The following is a 16,860-nucleotide window of genomic DNA, read 5'->3' on the forward strand; positions in this document are numbered from 1 at the left end:
TTTGTTGACTGTGGTTCATGCTGCACATTAAAAATGGCATTGCATGATATTACATTGAAACGGCACAAGTAGGAATTTGTTTCACACACCCATTCTGTGCATGGTTTGGTTTTGTTATCCCTAGGATTGGTTTATGTCTTAGGCCAGAAAGTAGAGAAATATGCAATTTTTGATTCAAGTAAGAAAGCTAGTGTTTGAAAGTTCATCTTTGCTAGTTTTTTTGTACAATTGCCCTTGTGCCAAAATAATGAAATAAAGGTGACAAGAGTTATAATCTTTTAGAGAAGTTTAATGTTGCAATATATTGTGTAGTTTGTATGGAAATAGTTACATATGAATTATTTTATGTAGGTGTGTGGAATCTTGTTGCATTTATTGGTGAACGGAAAAGGTGTCATTCCCTCTGCCTTCATTGTGCTCGTTTATTATAATTGTTATTATTATTATATATTATTTTTTTTTTCCTCTTGAATTATTTTTCATTCTATGAGAATTTATTTTCTCGGCACCAACGAATTGATCCACAGTCACGTTAATCTAGCTCTTGTTGGTGCGAGCATAGGGCATAAATTAAATTTGCCCAATGGAATGCAAAGCGTTAATACACCGTAACCACTCACCCACATGTAGTTAAGCATTTGGTCAAGGAAGGGGTCTTCTATGTTACACATGCAAGTAGAAAATAAAATTAAAGTTCATTAGGTAGAAATGCACTGCATGTGCAGTGGCCTGTCTTCTGTGAACACACACCTACAATTCCCTTTCCCCTTCTTTTTTGTGTACTATGTAGATGGCCTTTGTAGCCACAGTAGAGAAGGGGCAGTGTTTGCGGAGGTGCACTTTGAAACTTGGATTTGGTCAAATGAGTCGTAGCGAAGATCCGTAACCCCATTGACTGTTGGAGGGATTTTCTTCAGCTGAATGAAATTGCCTGGTTAGTAGCCAGAATATATATGGAAGTTGTGAAATGCAGTGAAAAGGTTACCTGAAGCCGGTTTAACCTCTTGACGGCAGAAAAAGTTTCTTTCAGCTGAATAAAATCACACGATTGCAGGTGGAACATATGTGATTCGTAAAATGCAGCAAAAGAGTAGATAAAGGTTAGTGGGGTCCTGCAGGTTTGGAAGTGGTTCTGGTGAATGTCATGCCGTTAGTATTGTGACTTTGCTTGAGTGTCTGTTGAGCATGCAACTTGATTCAAAACCGCAAACGAGTGGTGCATTTGTTGATGTGGTAGCCCCTCTAGCCCTTCCCGTACTGGACAAGAGAACATCACATGGTAACTATGCAACTTGTATTATAGCCAACTTCCTACACATCCTCCTTTGCTCTCACTACGTACTTGTTAGTCTTGCCATTGGTTAAGGTAATTTCATACAATCTCAGAAAGCAGTAAGTACGCCTACAAAACTACACTTAGTATTATACGAAGGGCCTTTGCTAGGTGGTCCTTGAGTATTTGACATAATCGTCGTATCATCCCTTTTATCCAAATGAGTGATTAATGATCTTGTTCCTTGTGTATGTCTTGAAGTCTAATAAGTGTTATTAATGTTTTGTGAATTAATCGTTCCTCTTGCCTTGATCGTTTGTAGTCAGGCACCTACAAGGAAACCACTCAAGGATAGTGGCTGAATTGAGTCTTATCGTAGCGGAGTTTCCCTTGAAAGAGCGAAATTTGTAGTGATATAATATGAAATAACCTAAGAGTTTATAGTTGAAGTTACACCATTTTTGACACACAAACTGTGAATCTAGTTCACATGATGTTGTTAGGAAGTTATACATGTCGAAAGAGGAGTTATCTGACTATATGTGTCCATTTACCATTGTAGACTTTATTTGATTAATCACTTTTCATCTTATGTACTCTAGTCTATATTAGCTTTGAGTGGTTAGCTTGTGATCAGTGTAGACTTTTGGCTCTAAGTGTCCTGTATTTCAGCCACTTTGTCAAACATGTGACTAACCATTGAGGTGCAATTCTTTTATGCAGTAGACGGAGAAAGAAAAAAAAGGAAGGTGCTGTGTTGGAAGGAATTTGTGGTGTCATGGCCTAATTGATAAAATTTATATCTTTTACACATTGAAATTGATCCTGATGTTATCTTGCATCAATTTGTTTTATTCTTTAACAAAGTTTAATATGAATTGCATATGTTGCATAAAAGATGGCTTATGCAGTAATGATAAGGAATGTGTACTTATACCTAACATAAATACTAAAGACCCTTTTCCTCCTTATGAGAGGGGTGGAATATGTAGTGAAATTACTTTGAATGCAACAGTCTTATACCAATAAATTCGGTTAATTCATGCTGAAGACATACTCGTGTAAAAGAGAAAGAATATTACCATATTCACAGGATTTATTATCATATTAATTGTTTGATTGATATTGTAAAATGCAAGAAAATTGTGCAACGGTAGACTTCCAACACAGCGTCTTCCATGGTGCTATTAACACTTGGAAATGACGATGAGGCCCAGTACATATTACGCCAACCGAAACCAAGTGTGGTGGCTGTTTTCTATGTGCCTTAATGTCTTGGTGTACCAAATTCATATCATATTATGCATATTGGAATAAGTTCCATGATTGTAGTTACATTTTAAACTTTTTGCCAATGTTGCGTCCACAACTGATTCAATGTTATTAGAATTGGTCAGTTATGACATTGAAACATAAGTTCACCTTTGTCACACTTATCTGCAGTATTTTTAATTGAAGCATTGTTTGACCCCGCCCCCCCACCCGTAAAACACACTTGCACTGAAAATACAAGGTTTTATTTGTGGTTTTAAAGTAGAAAGGCATCACTTCATGATTGTAGAAGGTTCACCAGAAGCTCTTGCTGATCAACTCAGCTATCACAGAATCTCGATGTATTCAAAGAAGAAAGGTGAATGAACAAGCATCAATAAGTGCCTTTTTGTCTAATTTAACAAATCTATATTTTTGTTTAAGATGTGTGAATAATATTTTCTTAGCCTATAATCATTTCCCACATCATGGAATGTTCCATTAATATCTTTCTTAGTTTTTCACTGCCATATTTTGAGTTAAGAATCCTTGGCCGATGTTAATCCCACCATAAACTTTTATGTGGTTTCTAAATATTCATTAATCTTATTAGCAATTATAATAGTGATAATATTAATAGTAATAATGATGATAATAATAATAATGATAATAATCAAATGTCTACTAGTGCCCAATCATTGTTTCATTTAAACCTCTTGAAGTAGGACATAAGGCTTACAAAGCTTTGTCTCCACTGTCAGTTCAAGGTAAGAAATAACAGTTGCTAATATAGTGTTCAAACACTGCCCAGTGGTAACACAAGAGAAGTCTGCAGTTCTTCTGCAAGGGAGACAAGGAACAATGGATTGATTGAATGAAGTAGAGACAAGGGGCATGAAATTATTTTTTCAGGGTCAGGGGAGCATGAGAAGGGAAGGCCTTCTTCTGGGTCTGATGCCTCACCATCACCTCGTGATACTTGCTGGGGATGACTCCCACTGGGGAAGTCAATACTCAGTGTGAGGTAACAACAGAAATGGATGAGATATTTAGTTACTACCAGAACTCTCTTACTCTCTGGCAATGATTACATTCTTATTATTAACACAAGGCAAAGGCATGCACCAAGTAGGTGGGAGTTGGTGTATGCCTTTGACTTGGCAACCTTCCTTGTAAGGGGTAAGAAGTCCTTGGTATATAGATTAACACAAGTCTACAAGTAAGAGTGAATGACAGCTGGGGCAGGAAAAGGGTATTCTTCGGAAACCTCAGTCACAATCCACTTAGTATGCATTACTGGACCAGTGATTGTATTGTACTGGAGCCCAAAAGGCAGCAGCCTATACAACTGAGTAGTCCTCTTTTGGGTGCACACTGCTCACCCTGCATAGGGAAGTGGCCAGAAAAACTAACCTCACTTTGCATTTTCAACTCTCACCTGGCTAATGAGCTGCCCCCAGCAAGGAGTCACCCAAATTGTGTGCCTAATAATGAAGTAACTATGTACACTTTACCTTGACCTTAAGTGCTCTGTAATATCAGACCACCTTAGCAACCACTTCCCACTCCATCCTCTCTTCTGTTACATTGCACGGGTCCAAGGAAATGCAGTGACATACATTTTTTATATAGCAAGAGCTGATTCACCCTCACCACACCAGCATATGGTCACCTCTCCTCCACTCAAAATATAGTAAATTGAAATGGAATGAGTGTACTGGTATATATTACATATATGTAGTTTAGTGTCATTGGTAGCCTGTTGTGTACAATCACAAACAGCAATATACCATGGTTATTATCATAACAGTGACCCATGTGGAGCCATTGCCATATAAAGAAGCAGTGGGGATGAATCCACTCTAGCTATCTAGCTCCCATGTGGAAGTGCTGAATTTCACTGCATTGACTCTAACCTGAACAGTGTGACAGGAAACTGGGATGATCCTTCATTTATGAATTGCAAAGATAGGAAGGACAAATAAGTTTTTGGATGGGTGTATGCTTTGACTTGGCCACACCCCTTATAATGTTTTTTTATGTATATACTTATTACTGCTGACATTACTGTGATGATTTAGGCATATGGAAAGTTTGAGTGAAAACTAGCAAAAAAGGGTGTGGAAGGTGAAGATGGATGGAGTAAACCTTAGGGGAAGACTGAGAATAAGGTAGATGGATGGGGTGAAAGGGGCAATTACTGCAAGAAGAATGTCTGTTGAGCAAGGAAGGGAGAGAGCAAGAAGTAGATGTGAGTGGAGAGTGGTTGTTAATGGATAAAAACTAACATGACCCAAAGAGAATTCCTCGTGTCTGCTCTGTAAATTCTCAAAAGGAAAAGGAGGGGGGCGGATGGAGGAAGGTCACCATGTAATAAAGCAGTGGAGGTATACCAGCTTCAGTTGTTGGGCCCTGCTGTAAAGGTGCTGCATCTCGCTGCACTGCGTGTGACCTGAGTAGTAGGTGGGGAACAGGGATGACCTTTTCTCCATAAGGACCTAATATATAAAGGACAACAAATGGGTTTTGAATGGGTACAGGGTGGGTGCATGCTTCAACTTGGCTACCCTCCTTTCCTAAGGGGGAAAAGGCCTCATCACCAATAGCTCACCAGCACCTCTATTTTTATTTTTATTTTTTTCAGTTAGTTGGAAATTGGCATTTATGGAAGCATATTTTTTTTTAAGTGTGGGAGTATTGATATATATTAAAGTTTCTATACTGTGGGTTAATCATATATAAAAAAGTCCTGTCTCCTGTAGAAATTTGTAGAGGTGATTATAACTATTTTATGTTTCACCTACCATTAGTGATAGTGTATTCAGTGGTTATAAAAGTAGGTAATGAAACAAATTAAAATGATATAAAATTATTTATCTTAAAGTAAAGCTGCCACCAATCATAATGAGTACATTTTCTCCACTTATGCTTAACATTAATTCATATTGAACAAAGGATTTTTTCTTACAAAGCCAGATTGTCCCAGAGAAAGATTTTTGGAGAAATTGTTATAGTCATCTTTAGGCTTAAGGCTGATCAATCGTCAATCAATATATGGTCTTGGTTCTCTTTAACGAGAGAGTTGCAGCCCTGAGGTGCCTGTCTGTGGCCATTGGGGTGGCCCATAAATCACTTAAAAAACAAATTCTATTTTGTCATCTGTGAATGTTGGACAATATAAACCCCATCCACATGAATATAGAATGTCTGCAGACATGAGCAAGAAGGTGGCAGGATCACCATCTTTGTCTGCTGACAAAGACATAGCCCATCACCGAACAAATTTCTCACTTCATGTCTGCAGACACTATGCTTGTGTAGATTAGGCTCCAGTTGACAATTTCAGTGCCTTGTGTGTGATGTCTGCATCTAAGGCAAATGACTTCTGTTCTCAGGCTGATTCTGTGTTGATATTTAATGCAGGGCGGTGAACTGAGGGTAGCTGAGCAAGTGTGATTCTTATATGTTTATTTCTTTTTCTAGGTCTGGGGATACTGCACTTAATTTAGTATGGAATGGTTTTGTCTCAAAAGTAGTGTTTATTTTATGTGTATATGGGGTGCATGGATACATTTCTTGTGCCCTGTGATACAGGGTGACGGACATTTGGGCTAGTGAGTTCTTGTATAGAACTGCATACTAATCATTTTCTTGCTGCTTCATGGTGAGAACTTTTGCCACTGAGTATTTATATTTTATGACATGTATATTCTCTATGTCTTACAGTAGGAAATAGGCCTTGAAAGCATAAATTAATGTGAGCTCTATGAATTGTTTGTTTAGTGATACTATGTTCATATTGCTGTCTGAATTCTGAGCTTGATTTACATGCTCTATCTTGCTGAGGTTTGCTGTGAGGATTGGCATTTGGTAATTCTGTTGGCTAAGTGATGCCATGTGATCACTTGTTTGTGCTCTCCAGTCTCCAGGGGTACAACAAACCTCAATATATTCTGGTCTCTTTCAATTGATCAATCAATCAATCTTAAAAAGAGAGAGGCAGTTGTCCATGCTCTGCCATAGACATCAAATGGACATTATAATATAAGAATGGATGAGGCTGCAAGAGATCATAAGACCTATACTTGGTAGATCCATAGCCTTTACCACCTGTCATCTCTATCCATAAAGTTATCCGATCTCTTAAAACAACCATTTGTTTCAGTGCTCACTGCATGGTTACTAAGTTTATTCCATTTGTTAACCACTCTTTTGGTGAACCAGTAATTGCCTATTTCCTTCTCAAACCTTAAATTTGTCCACCATACCCTAGTGTGTCTGTGGGATGTTTTAATTACAGAAGATTCCTAAAAACCTTCAAAGGAGAAAATATATAATCCAATACCATATCTTAAGCCCATTAACATATATGTATATACATAATTGCACTATGGAGGTTTATTATACTTTATAAAATATTTTCACCTAATTCCTTGTCCTGAAACCTACATTACAAATTAACATTTTACTTTTACAGATTATACACAAAAATTGAAACTACTTTTAAAACATTCAGGTGCTGTGAATGCATGCATACATACAGTGGTGGGCGTTAACATGTTAATCCAGGTTAAACTGTTTGTATTTACTTAGATGCTAACTGATTACTGTTAACATATGTCCCAATTTATGTTGATTTTCATTAATCTATTATTTATATTCAGGTCACTTTAATTCTGGCCTAATGTAACCTACTACAGAAAATTAATGATGGATTAATGGAAACCAATGAATATTTGTATGAAAGTTAATAATGATTTATTAACTTAAAAAAAAACTAATGAGTTTAGAAAAATTAATAGATGAATGCATTTCAGAAATTAATGGATTAACATGTTTATGCTCACTACTGTATAATGTAGCCTGTGTAAATGAGATCATCTGTGAATATCTCTAGTTTTTGTACATATAATTTGAGAACTGTAAGTTTCCATTGCTAACAGAACTGTTGAAAAACTTTTCCATTCACAATCTTAAAACATTGAATGAAAACTTCAAGAAAAAATTCCGAGTAAAATCAAACTGCTGTTTCTATTTTTAATTTCTTTTTCTTTCGGTCCCTTTGTTACGATTACGTACTCATCAGATCTTACTCTAATACCAAACAATTTTCTTGAGCTCGAGAAATGTTATCATAACAATGGGGTAACACCTCTTCAGGACAGCCTTTTATCGCTACAGAGAATATCATCTATACACTTATAAAGTAAATAGTGAATATTAAGTATATTTACATTGTACAGCATAATGTTAGTATCTTCATTAAAAACTATAAAATGAAAATTTCATAGAAATCTTATATACTTAACCAAGTTATTTTATGATTATCATAAGGCATATCTATAATTCTTAATTGGAATATATGTTACACATATCAATAACCTCAGTGTCCTTGCTCGGACAATTACAACAATGAAAAGGATTAAGGAACAAGTGATGTGACATTTGCATGTGGAATTTTTGGAAACATTAAAAGAAAAGAGTGTAGAAGAAATAAACAATACAAACCTAATACCTTTGGTAAGAAATGTACTTTTCAACCACTGATGAGTTTCAAGTGAGATCTATTCCCCACCAATCTGTTTACTTATTTCTTTTATTTTATCATACGTAATACTGGGCAATTCAATTTCCCTGGGGGAGGGTAGGGATGGCTACCAGACTGATGGTGGTTAAAAATTTCTTGATTGTCCTCTTCAATCTTGAGACAGGCTTCGTAGATTCTCTTCTATCTAATGACGTAACATATTCAGCGCAGAAGTGGCCCCCAGGGAGAAGCTGTTAGCTAGTCTTTACTCTTCCTTCCCATCGTAAGCTGAGGGAAACTGGTTTTACTTGGTTGTGGATTTAATCGAGATGCTAGGAAGTGAAAAGGTTCTGAAAGAGTTGACCTGTCCTTGACATTAACCTCCCACAATCGCAGTCGTTCTGTTGAAACCCACCTTTCCATTGCCCCTTGATCAACGACCCGCTTGCTGCTTGCGCTGTCGCATTTATTAGCCATGATTACAATTGGTACCTGAAAGTAAGATGTAACATTAAGATAATTAAATTGTGGAACAAACACAAATTGTGAATACACACACATGTATATGCATATCAAAAGGCCTTTTTACACCTTATATAGAATGGTGGATCATTGTTGACACAAACATATAAAGTATATGATATTTAGCACTTACATCTTTCTTCTCCTTATTCTTATCAATGTCCTTTTTAATATCTGTTAACAACTGATAGGAGAGACTATCTGTCACAGAGAAAACAATGATATAGCCATCAGCAACACAGTGATAATATGGTGGTAGTGAACGGTTACGAGCGTCCAGGCCTGCAGTGTCATAAAATCGTAGCTTTTCCTTCGTACCTCTTTCAGTTTCAATAAGGCCTACATATGTGTCCTCTATAGTAGGTACATATGGCTGTAATCAAGAGAAGCAAAATGATAATCATAAAGTTGAGAAAACCTTAATCATATAGTTCGAAATAACAATTATAATTGCCGAGGACAACATAAAAAAAAGCATGTAAGCATTGTGGTCCTCACATGCATATATTTACTGCAATAATGTGCATACCTTATCTAATAGAAGGTTGGAGTAAATCGCCCTTTCCAAAATAGACGTCTTCCCAACACCACGGCCTCCAACTATGACTACTTTGCTTGTTCTTCCCATGCTGTATGCCTGTGGAAGAACTTTTTCTTCAAGAGTTACTCATACGCCTATCAGCAAAAAATCACACTTTATTAATTTTTTTTTTATTAAAGCCAAACTATAAACTAAGAAAGATTACAGACTGATGTGGATCTCTATAAACTAAGACCCTTTCAAACTAAAGTGCATTACATTTCAAATGAATAAAACTATTCAATGTCAGCCTAATCACAAAATCTATTAATAGGTGTAGTACTACAAAAGATGTTAACTGGAAAAAAAAAAATAGGCAGCCATGTGGTAACTCTTATGAAGGGATTTCAGCCAGTCAATCTGCAGGGCTAGTTTTTATTTGCAGGAGATCTGCAACTGATATATTTGACCATGGCCACTGACCTCACCCATAAATCATTCACAAAAGAAACTGTATTGTGTGTGAGATGCCAAGTTCTGTGTTGCCTATGTAGTGACTATATATGGGACATATACTGATCTACAAGATGGGTTTTTGTTTTTTAATACATATGGTATATTGGGGATGTTTTGGTGCATGCAATTAGTACTCTTAAGACCTAATATTTTGTTCCTTATTGTAGGTTGCCATCTGTGGAAGTACAAGTTAATGTTGTCCTTCCTATGATAAGTACAGAGGTTACGGTAAGGTAAGATGGTTTAATTAAATGGCATAAGAACTAAGATCCCTACCTTGATTCTTCTAAACAGTTAAAGAAGAGTACGACAGCACTTTGACATTAGATTATGTCAAAACCCCTAGGCAGTAGTACTGATGTTATCACTACAGTCATATCTGAAGAACCTGCAGGAAACAAAACAAAATTTTTGACTGGTCTATAAATCTTGCTGAATGAAATTCTCTAATGTGTAAAATTGGACACTATTTTTTGCTGTGTATGCAACAGAATGGAATGCAATGAACAAAAAAAAAAAAAAAAAAATCAGAACTTTTGATCCACAAGAAGGCTGGTTTAAAAAAAAGGGACAATTTTTGGGCTTCCTATATATTAGCATATAAATTTACTATATATAGATACTACTACGGAAAAAACTAATTTTTGTAAAATATTGTGATCAACTATGTAACACAACCTGATAATGTGGGTGAAGGAGAGGAAAAAAAGAAGTCTATATTCAATCAAATTCAACTAGGTAGAGATTAAGAATAGGAATGGTCATGAAATATAAACATGAGTAAAAATAAAAATTATAAAGAAAAATAACCCTTCCACCTTTAGCTTTGTTACAAAGCTAAAGGTGGAAGGGTTAATTTTCTTTATAATTTTTATTTTTACTCATACCAGCTAGGTAGGTCAAACACCACCAGAGGCGCCACCGTCGATGACGAGCACAATAGCGCGTCATTTTATGCGCACGCCGTTCAAACGGCCAAATTTACATACCGCGGGAAATTTAATTAATAAAAATGTTGCGTGAGTGTATTTACTACGATCGTAATAAATTTCAAACATTCACATCATCAGTTACATGTCGGTCAATAAAAACATTAGATAAACATGGCGGCCTGCATTCAGCAGTATATCAAAAATTGGTATATGTTTCAACGTAAAAAATGAGCTAACAAATTTATTGTGCGGGCAACTGACCATAATTAACCAAAACTACTAGTATCGTGGATTATTCTAATACCAAAATAAAGTCAGTATGTTACGGTAGAGCTGAGAAATTGGTTGTTTAAATTTGTTTTTTTTTTCTATCGGGTCGGATTATCGGATAACAACATCAACATCCATCCCGCCATCTTATCTATCACTGGTGATATGGACCAAACTTCACTCTATTAAGTTTCTTACTATTATGTTATTATTGTAATAGACTTATAGTTGAATTATTTTAAATATTTCCTTTAAAATGTGTGATTTTCATGTAATTTGATCGAAGAGAAGTTACGTTTTCATCCTCCGTAATATTACGGACCACAGCTACGATTCGTCCTGCCCGCTATCTATGATCACTGGTGGTATGGATCAAACTACACTATTAAGTTTGTTACTATTGGGTTATTAGCGTAATACCTTGCATATAATTGAATTATTCAAATTATTTTCTTTAAAATGTGTGATTTTCATGTAATTTTACGGTATTCGTAGCTGTGGTGGGTAATTTTGCAGAGGATAAAAACGTAATTATATGATCAAATTACATGGAAATCACACATCTTATAGAAAATAGGTCAAATAATGCAACCATATGCTAATTTTTTATATAAAATTGTGCCTGTCAGTAAAAACCGTCATTGTTTACGTTTGATCGGCGATCAGTCAGACCGCACGTTTCGGCCCGATTTCCTCGGACAAAATAGGCCCGATTTAATTCCATTCAAAATGCAATATCTCGAGAACTAGGACAGCTAGATGGATAAATCAAATTGCATTATACTCATAGCGACTTTTTCCATCCCATGAGAAGTACTTCAGCTCAAATATCAGGAATTCCATTTTCATATTGACCTAGCTATACCAGCTGATTGAAATCCACTGTACAAAGTTTGTACAGTGGATTTCAATCAGCTGGTAGTTAGAGCAAAATTTAATGTATGCTATGAATCGGGGTTATGGAGACAGGTTAAACTCTTTCGATGTGTAACTTGTTTCCCTTGACTGAATAAAATCGTCTACCGGGAACCACAGTATGCGCAAGTCGCAAACCGCAGTGAAAGGGGTTATACCGATATCAGCTGATCATACACAATCAAGTGTAGTCTTTAAGTAAGAAGTCCTAATAAACTCAATAAACTTAATATATTTCACTTTTGAAGTCTCATCCAGTTCATATGAGTACAGGGCCTATCTAATACTCACCTTAAATTGCAACTTGTTCACAACATAAAACAAAACTTGCTAAAATTAAACTTGTGGGCGTTTACAAGTGACAGGTCTTTCAGCAATAGGAATCAAATTAATTTGACCAAATGTTTTCTTTATCTTATAAAAAACATGATACATTTCAAGTACAAAAGAGTACTCAAATAAATAACTATATATAATCGCGTTTATTTCCAAGTATCTCATATGATCTAATTTGACGTACAATAACCTTAGGATTATTCTAACATATTTCCGTTTGGTGCGCCTAACGCCATAATCTCTCGTTGTAAATATTGACCACAAGTTCAGCGGACATACAAAACAGAATACGTTTATATGAATTATAGGTAGTAGTTAATAGGAAACTATATTACAAGTATTGCTGGTAGTTTTTATTTCAAGTTGACTTATCAAGAATGTATTTTTGTTTACGTTTTATATCAAACAATAAATTTATTGTTGCAAGTGACTTTGTTTTGATTCTGTTATCTCTTGGTCAGTTTAGCCTTAAGGCGTCAAGTTGTCTGTGATGGAGAAGGTCCTTTAAGAGTTTTGTTCAACCATAAAGTCTGAATGTTATCACACTTATCCTGTCTTTTCACTCACTCCATGTCATCACTTACCTCAGCTGTATGTGACGTTTCAACGTGAGGGAGTACATGCTTCAATTCATTTATGTTGTCCTGTACTCTGTAGCAATTCAGCCCTGTGAGTGTGACAGCCTTGGTCATGGATCTTAAACCATCAGATAGCGTAAGTAAAAACCTTAATGAATACATATTCAACGCACAGAAGATTAAGGGGCCTTTCACACTATACGGTTTCTCGCCGCATCTAAATGCGGTCCGAGCTTGGACATTGCAATCGCCTGGCTGTGCAGTCTCATTCGATGAATGGGATTGTCCGGTCCCGTACCCGTGTATGGTGGCTGTGGGCTTTATTTCAGTAGAAATCTTCACACTATATGGTTAATCGCCGTGCAGACATCGTGTGACAAACATATTTAATGCATTTTCACAATATTTATCTTCGACACTGGAGCAAGATATTGACATTAAACATTTAATATGACTGTTAGAGGTGAGGCCTGTTTTGTGGGATAAAACCCTGGAGGAGTATAAAAGTTGAAGTAGAGCTGTGGCTGCATGGAAAAAAGTTTGCTGTAACCTAAAAGAAGACTGTGACTTGCTACGTGGAAAGGAAAAAAATGAATTTGGTAAGTATTCAATTGATTTAAGGAAGATCATCAGATGTAATACACACCACTTACTTGTTTTACTTACTTGGTGGAGTTCCAAGGGCAGTCCTCACAGTCATAGTGGTCTACCGCTGCTGCCAGTCCTGCTGTCCCTAACAGGCACTATCATCTATGCAGTAGGCTACCTAGTAATCATATTCATTGTATACTCAAAATTGCTCGAGTTTTAACCTACACAATCATGTGGTGAAAATGAACAAAATAATATAGCACATGATAAAGTTGAGTTGCAGAATATCATTTGGCAAGCACAAGTACAAACACAAATGTAAGACACAATCATAGCTTACATGTAAAAACAATGGCACTACACTTGAGAATGTAGCTGATAGTATACTTAAGATTCCTGCCAGCACAAAGCTCCTACATCACTCGAAAAGAAATCAGAAAATGTATTTCTAATATCATTCACTGTAGGTCTACCTCTTAGATTTGTAGCATATTGAAGGTCATTGAGTCCATGTATTCTCACTGTGTTCTTGAAATTGTATCCATCTCTATCATAAAGAATTGTATTTACCTAATTTACCTAATTGTAGTTTATAGGAAAGGAGCACTGCTCATTGGATCCTGTCTCGTATTCTACAGTTTTTTTTTGTCATGCCTAGCCTCAAATTCATGTGCAGTCCCAACTTAATCTGTATTCTTGTTTTCCAGTTATCATATTTAAATCTGAACTCATGTATTGTTTAAGCTTAGGCGATATCACTTTCTAAGCTATTCCATGTATTTAGGCATCTATACCTAGGTCTCTTAATCCAACACTCGTGAACTGTCACTTATGTGGACCTTTGGGCCCAGGATATAAACCCACTTTGAGAATTGTGGTGTTTTATGTCCTGGGGCAGTTCCCGAAGTGGGTTTATGTTCTGGGCCCAAATGTCTGCACAGGTGGTAGTTGGCACGTTTTGGATTAAGAGCCCCAGGTGTATATGGAAAACTGTATTTCTTCACATCCTATAGACATGTGGTCTTTCTTGATTTGCTCCAGTGACCTCTTAAAGCCTTTCCATCTTTAATCAGAAGATCTCTTATGTCAATGCAATTTATCCCCTTTAGTAACCTGAATACTGTAATCGTATCACCTCTTTCTCTGATCTTTCAAAGTTGGCAGACCCAGTGGTTTTAGTCATTCCTAATATAGTTTATCTGCCAGGCTGGCGACCAGTTTGGTTACTGCCCATTGTATTCTCTCAATCTTGCTTATATTCTTCACTTTGTGTGGGACCATACTACTGATGTATATTTCAGTCTTGGACGGATCAGGGTTTTGATGAGTTTTTCGTCATCTTTTCATCCATATAGTGAGATTCCACTTTAATTTTCTGCAGTAGCTCATATGTCTCTCCCACAATCCTGGTGAAATGTAGAATACAATATACTTTTACAATGTGTAGTAAGATTTACAGAAGCATTTATTGGGCAATTGAATATTCTCCATTTATTACTCAAAATCCCAAAGGCACATTCTACAAACCTTTCTGTAATTCATTGGTAATTAAAGATTCTCGTTTTAACATTCAATTGTCTGCCACCATATGGACACATCAAGTTTGTTTGTAGGCCAAATGCTTCATCACCTAAAAGGACATAAGGCTCTCTTGGATGTTGGAAACCAGGCAATGGCTTTTCTGAAAGCTTGTATTCTTGAAAATTGTTGAATCACAATCCTTTATAGATAAAGTATGAAGAATTATAGAATAAAGTTATAGTATAAAGAACAGAAGATTGGGGTGAGTGGAGAATGGTTGTGTATGGATGATGCTGTGATGTATGGAAGGGAGTGATTGAGGGATAGGGCGTGAGGGAGTATGTGTGGATGATATTTTGATGCAGCCCAAAGGGATTTCTCCCTGTCTTCTCTTTAACTGTATGAAGTGGCCTTGCTGTGATGTGCTGTGTCCTGTTACATTGCTTCAAACCCAGGAGAATGGGCAAGATGCAGGGATGACCCTTCCTCCAAGAGGAACAAACAAAAAAAAACAAAAAAAGGGAGGGAGGGGTGGTAAATGGGAGTGGAGTATGTGAGAATGAAATGGATGGGAGTGGATTTATGCCTTTGAGTTTGGCTACCTCCCTTGTAAGGGGGAAAAAGCCCTTGATATATGTATGCATGTATAAAGAACCACTGTCATCTGGTTTTATGTCACTTATGTGTTTACCATGAACAGCTCACACACACTGTGGAAAATTAGCTTTTTTCTCAAATTGTGATGCAATTACCTCCATCTGTTTCAGTGAAGGGTTAGGAGTACATTCAGCCTAAACATGAGTCCACATAACCTGGCATATAGAATTCCTGATGCTAGATCTTGTAGATATTCCTGTCGTGTATGTGTAATGTAGGTCTGTCAGCATACATTCACTTGCCAAGTATATGTAATATAAAAAAGATTATTTATGTAGTATACCAATGTGTGTATGTATATATATATATATATATATATATATATTCTTTCTGAAGAAGCATCACTGTGCGAAACTAGTCAAGGAATAAACTCCTGTTCTACTTGTGTGTTTCCCTCTACTCCTCTTACAACCTGTCAGGATGTCTTCATATATATATGTATATATATATGTATATACACACACACATACATACAGGGTGTCCCACTAGTAAAAATATTTGATACTCATATGTTGTTTTTTGGTTTATTTTGTGGGAAGTTGAGGTTTGAATATGTGGGTGGCTGCATTACATAAATAATCCAATTTATTAACAAGGACTACTCAGGCTTTTAATTTTCATACTCATTTCAGGAAAGTAAATTTTGAAGAAATGGAGAAATGTGAAGGATTGTTGGCTGAAGACAAAAAGGAAGGTGATGTAAGAAAAATCATGTGGCTCAAGTCCAAAAGTTGTAAAGAAGTATATAGATGACCAGTTAGAATTTTTAAAGAAATCTACAATTCAAAGTGAAACAGTGGAGAGTTTCATGCTCTGAGATCCTGAAGACAATGGTTGTGGTAGTGAACAGGACTGACAAAAGCAAAGAAGACTGCAGTGACTTGGAAAGAGGTTGTAACTAAGAAGCGGAAGGTTGATGAAGTTGAGCAAAGAATACTGAAGATTTTAGAGTCCAGAAGACTGCCATTTTTTTTTTTTTTTTTTTTTTTTTTTTTTTTGAGGGATATCATCCCTTCTCTGTAACAGCTGAATGAAGAGGAGATTCCAGTTTGAAATGGGTGCTCGAAATTTATTGCAAAACATACGCAAATTCCGGTGTCATGAACGTCATTTGTATACCTACTCACATACACGGCAGTGCCCTACTTATGGTCGAAATCCCTTCATCAGATGTTGTTCATCATTAGCACCAACACCAATTACATCTGCTGGACCAAGCTCTTATTCTAGACCTGAGACATTTCCAAAAGTCGAAATTGCAAGTACTAGTCAGCATAAGAATGTACCATTATATGTACCTTCCCCTTCTCCAAACTCTCATCATTCTTCAGACATTTCAGATCACAGCAATATCAATTTCCCAGTTCTGTAATACTGTCTTAATTTTCATGCAGGCCACTGCATTAATGTGATGTCAGTATTTATTTTTATTTTATTTTATTTTTTCAAGA

At 36.3% G+C, this 16,860-nt stretch overlaps 2 protein-coding genes across 13 annotated transcripts in view; one reads left to right on the forward strand and one right to left on the reverse strand.

The window, feature by feature from the left end:
* On the reverse strand, positions 1 to 12,665 carry kappaB-Ras (NFKB inhibitor interacting Ras like 1). Of its 5 annotated transcripts, none has more exons than XM_076205833.1 (5): positions 12,647 to 12,665; positions 9,886 to 9,997; positions 9,103 to 9,210; positions 8,707 to 8,946; positions 1 to 8,543 (listed from the first exon to the last, which is right to left on the reverse strand). In XM_076205833.1, exons 3-5 carry the CDS (start codon positions 9,199 to 9,201, stop codon positions 8,310 to 8,312), a joined length of 573 nt encoding a protein of 190 aa, XP_076061948.1. In that variant the 5' UTR covers positions 9,202 to 9,210; positions 9,886 to 9,997; positions 12,647 to 12,665; the 3' UTR covers positions 1 to 8,309. The 5 variants fall into 5 exon arrangements, with proteins under 5 accessions (XP_076061948.1, XP_076061944.1, XP_076061945.1 ...); XM_076205829.1 differs by lacking the exon at positions 12,647 to 12,665 and adding an exon at positions 12,018 to 12,195; XM_076205830.1 differs by lacking the exon at positions 12,647 to 12,665 and adding an exon at positions 12,018 to 12,195 and having other exon boundaries at positions 9,103 to 9,221.
* Positions 12,314 to 16,860, forward strand: part of LOC143037500 (uncharacterized) — a 27,259-nt gene continuing 22,712 nt past the window's right edge. For 2 of the 8 annotated variants that reach the window (XM_076205820.1, XM_076205828.1), the window contains exons 1-2: positions 12,642 to 12,776; positions 16,042 to 16,667. In XM_076205820.1, the coding sequence (XP_076061935.1) occupies positions 16,440 to 16,667 (228 nt within the window). In that variant the 5' untranslated portion in view covers positions 12,642 to 12,776; positions 16,042 to 16,439. Of the gene's footprint in view, positions 12,371 to 12,480; positions 12,562 to 12,584; positions 12,777 to 13,101; positions 13,240 to 16,041; positions 16,668 to 16,860 lie in introns of those variants that run through there. The other 6 variants (XM_076205822.1, XM_076205821.1, XM_076205827.1 and 3 more) reach the window with 6 other exon arrangements.

Source organism: Oratosquilla oratoria, chromosome 22, assembly GCF_046742065.1.
Source record: "Oratosquilla oratoria isolate Oo_2021 chromosome 22, ASM4674206v1, whole genome shotgun sequence".
Lineage (NCBI taxonomy): Eukaryota > Metazoa > Arthropoda > Malacostraca > Stomatopoda > Squillidae > Oratosquilla > Oratosquilla oratoria.

Coding starts and splice junctions, on each gene's coding strand:
- kappaB-Ras (XM_076205833.1), bottom strand. CDS start 9,201: ATGGGAAGAACAAGCAAAGTAGTCATAGTTGGAGGCCGTGGTGTTGGG. Junction 8,947..9,102: donor CCAACCTTCTATTAGATAAG/GTATGCACATTA, acceptor TCTTGATTACAG/CCATATGTACCTACTATAGA. Junction 8,544..8,706: donor AGAATAAGGAGAAGAAAGAT/GTAAGTGCTAAA, acceptor TCTTACTTTCAG/GTACCAATTGTAATCATGGC.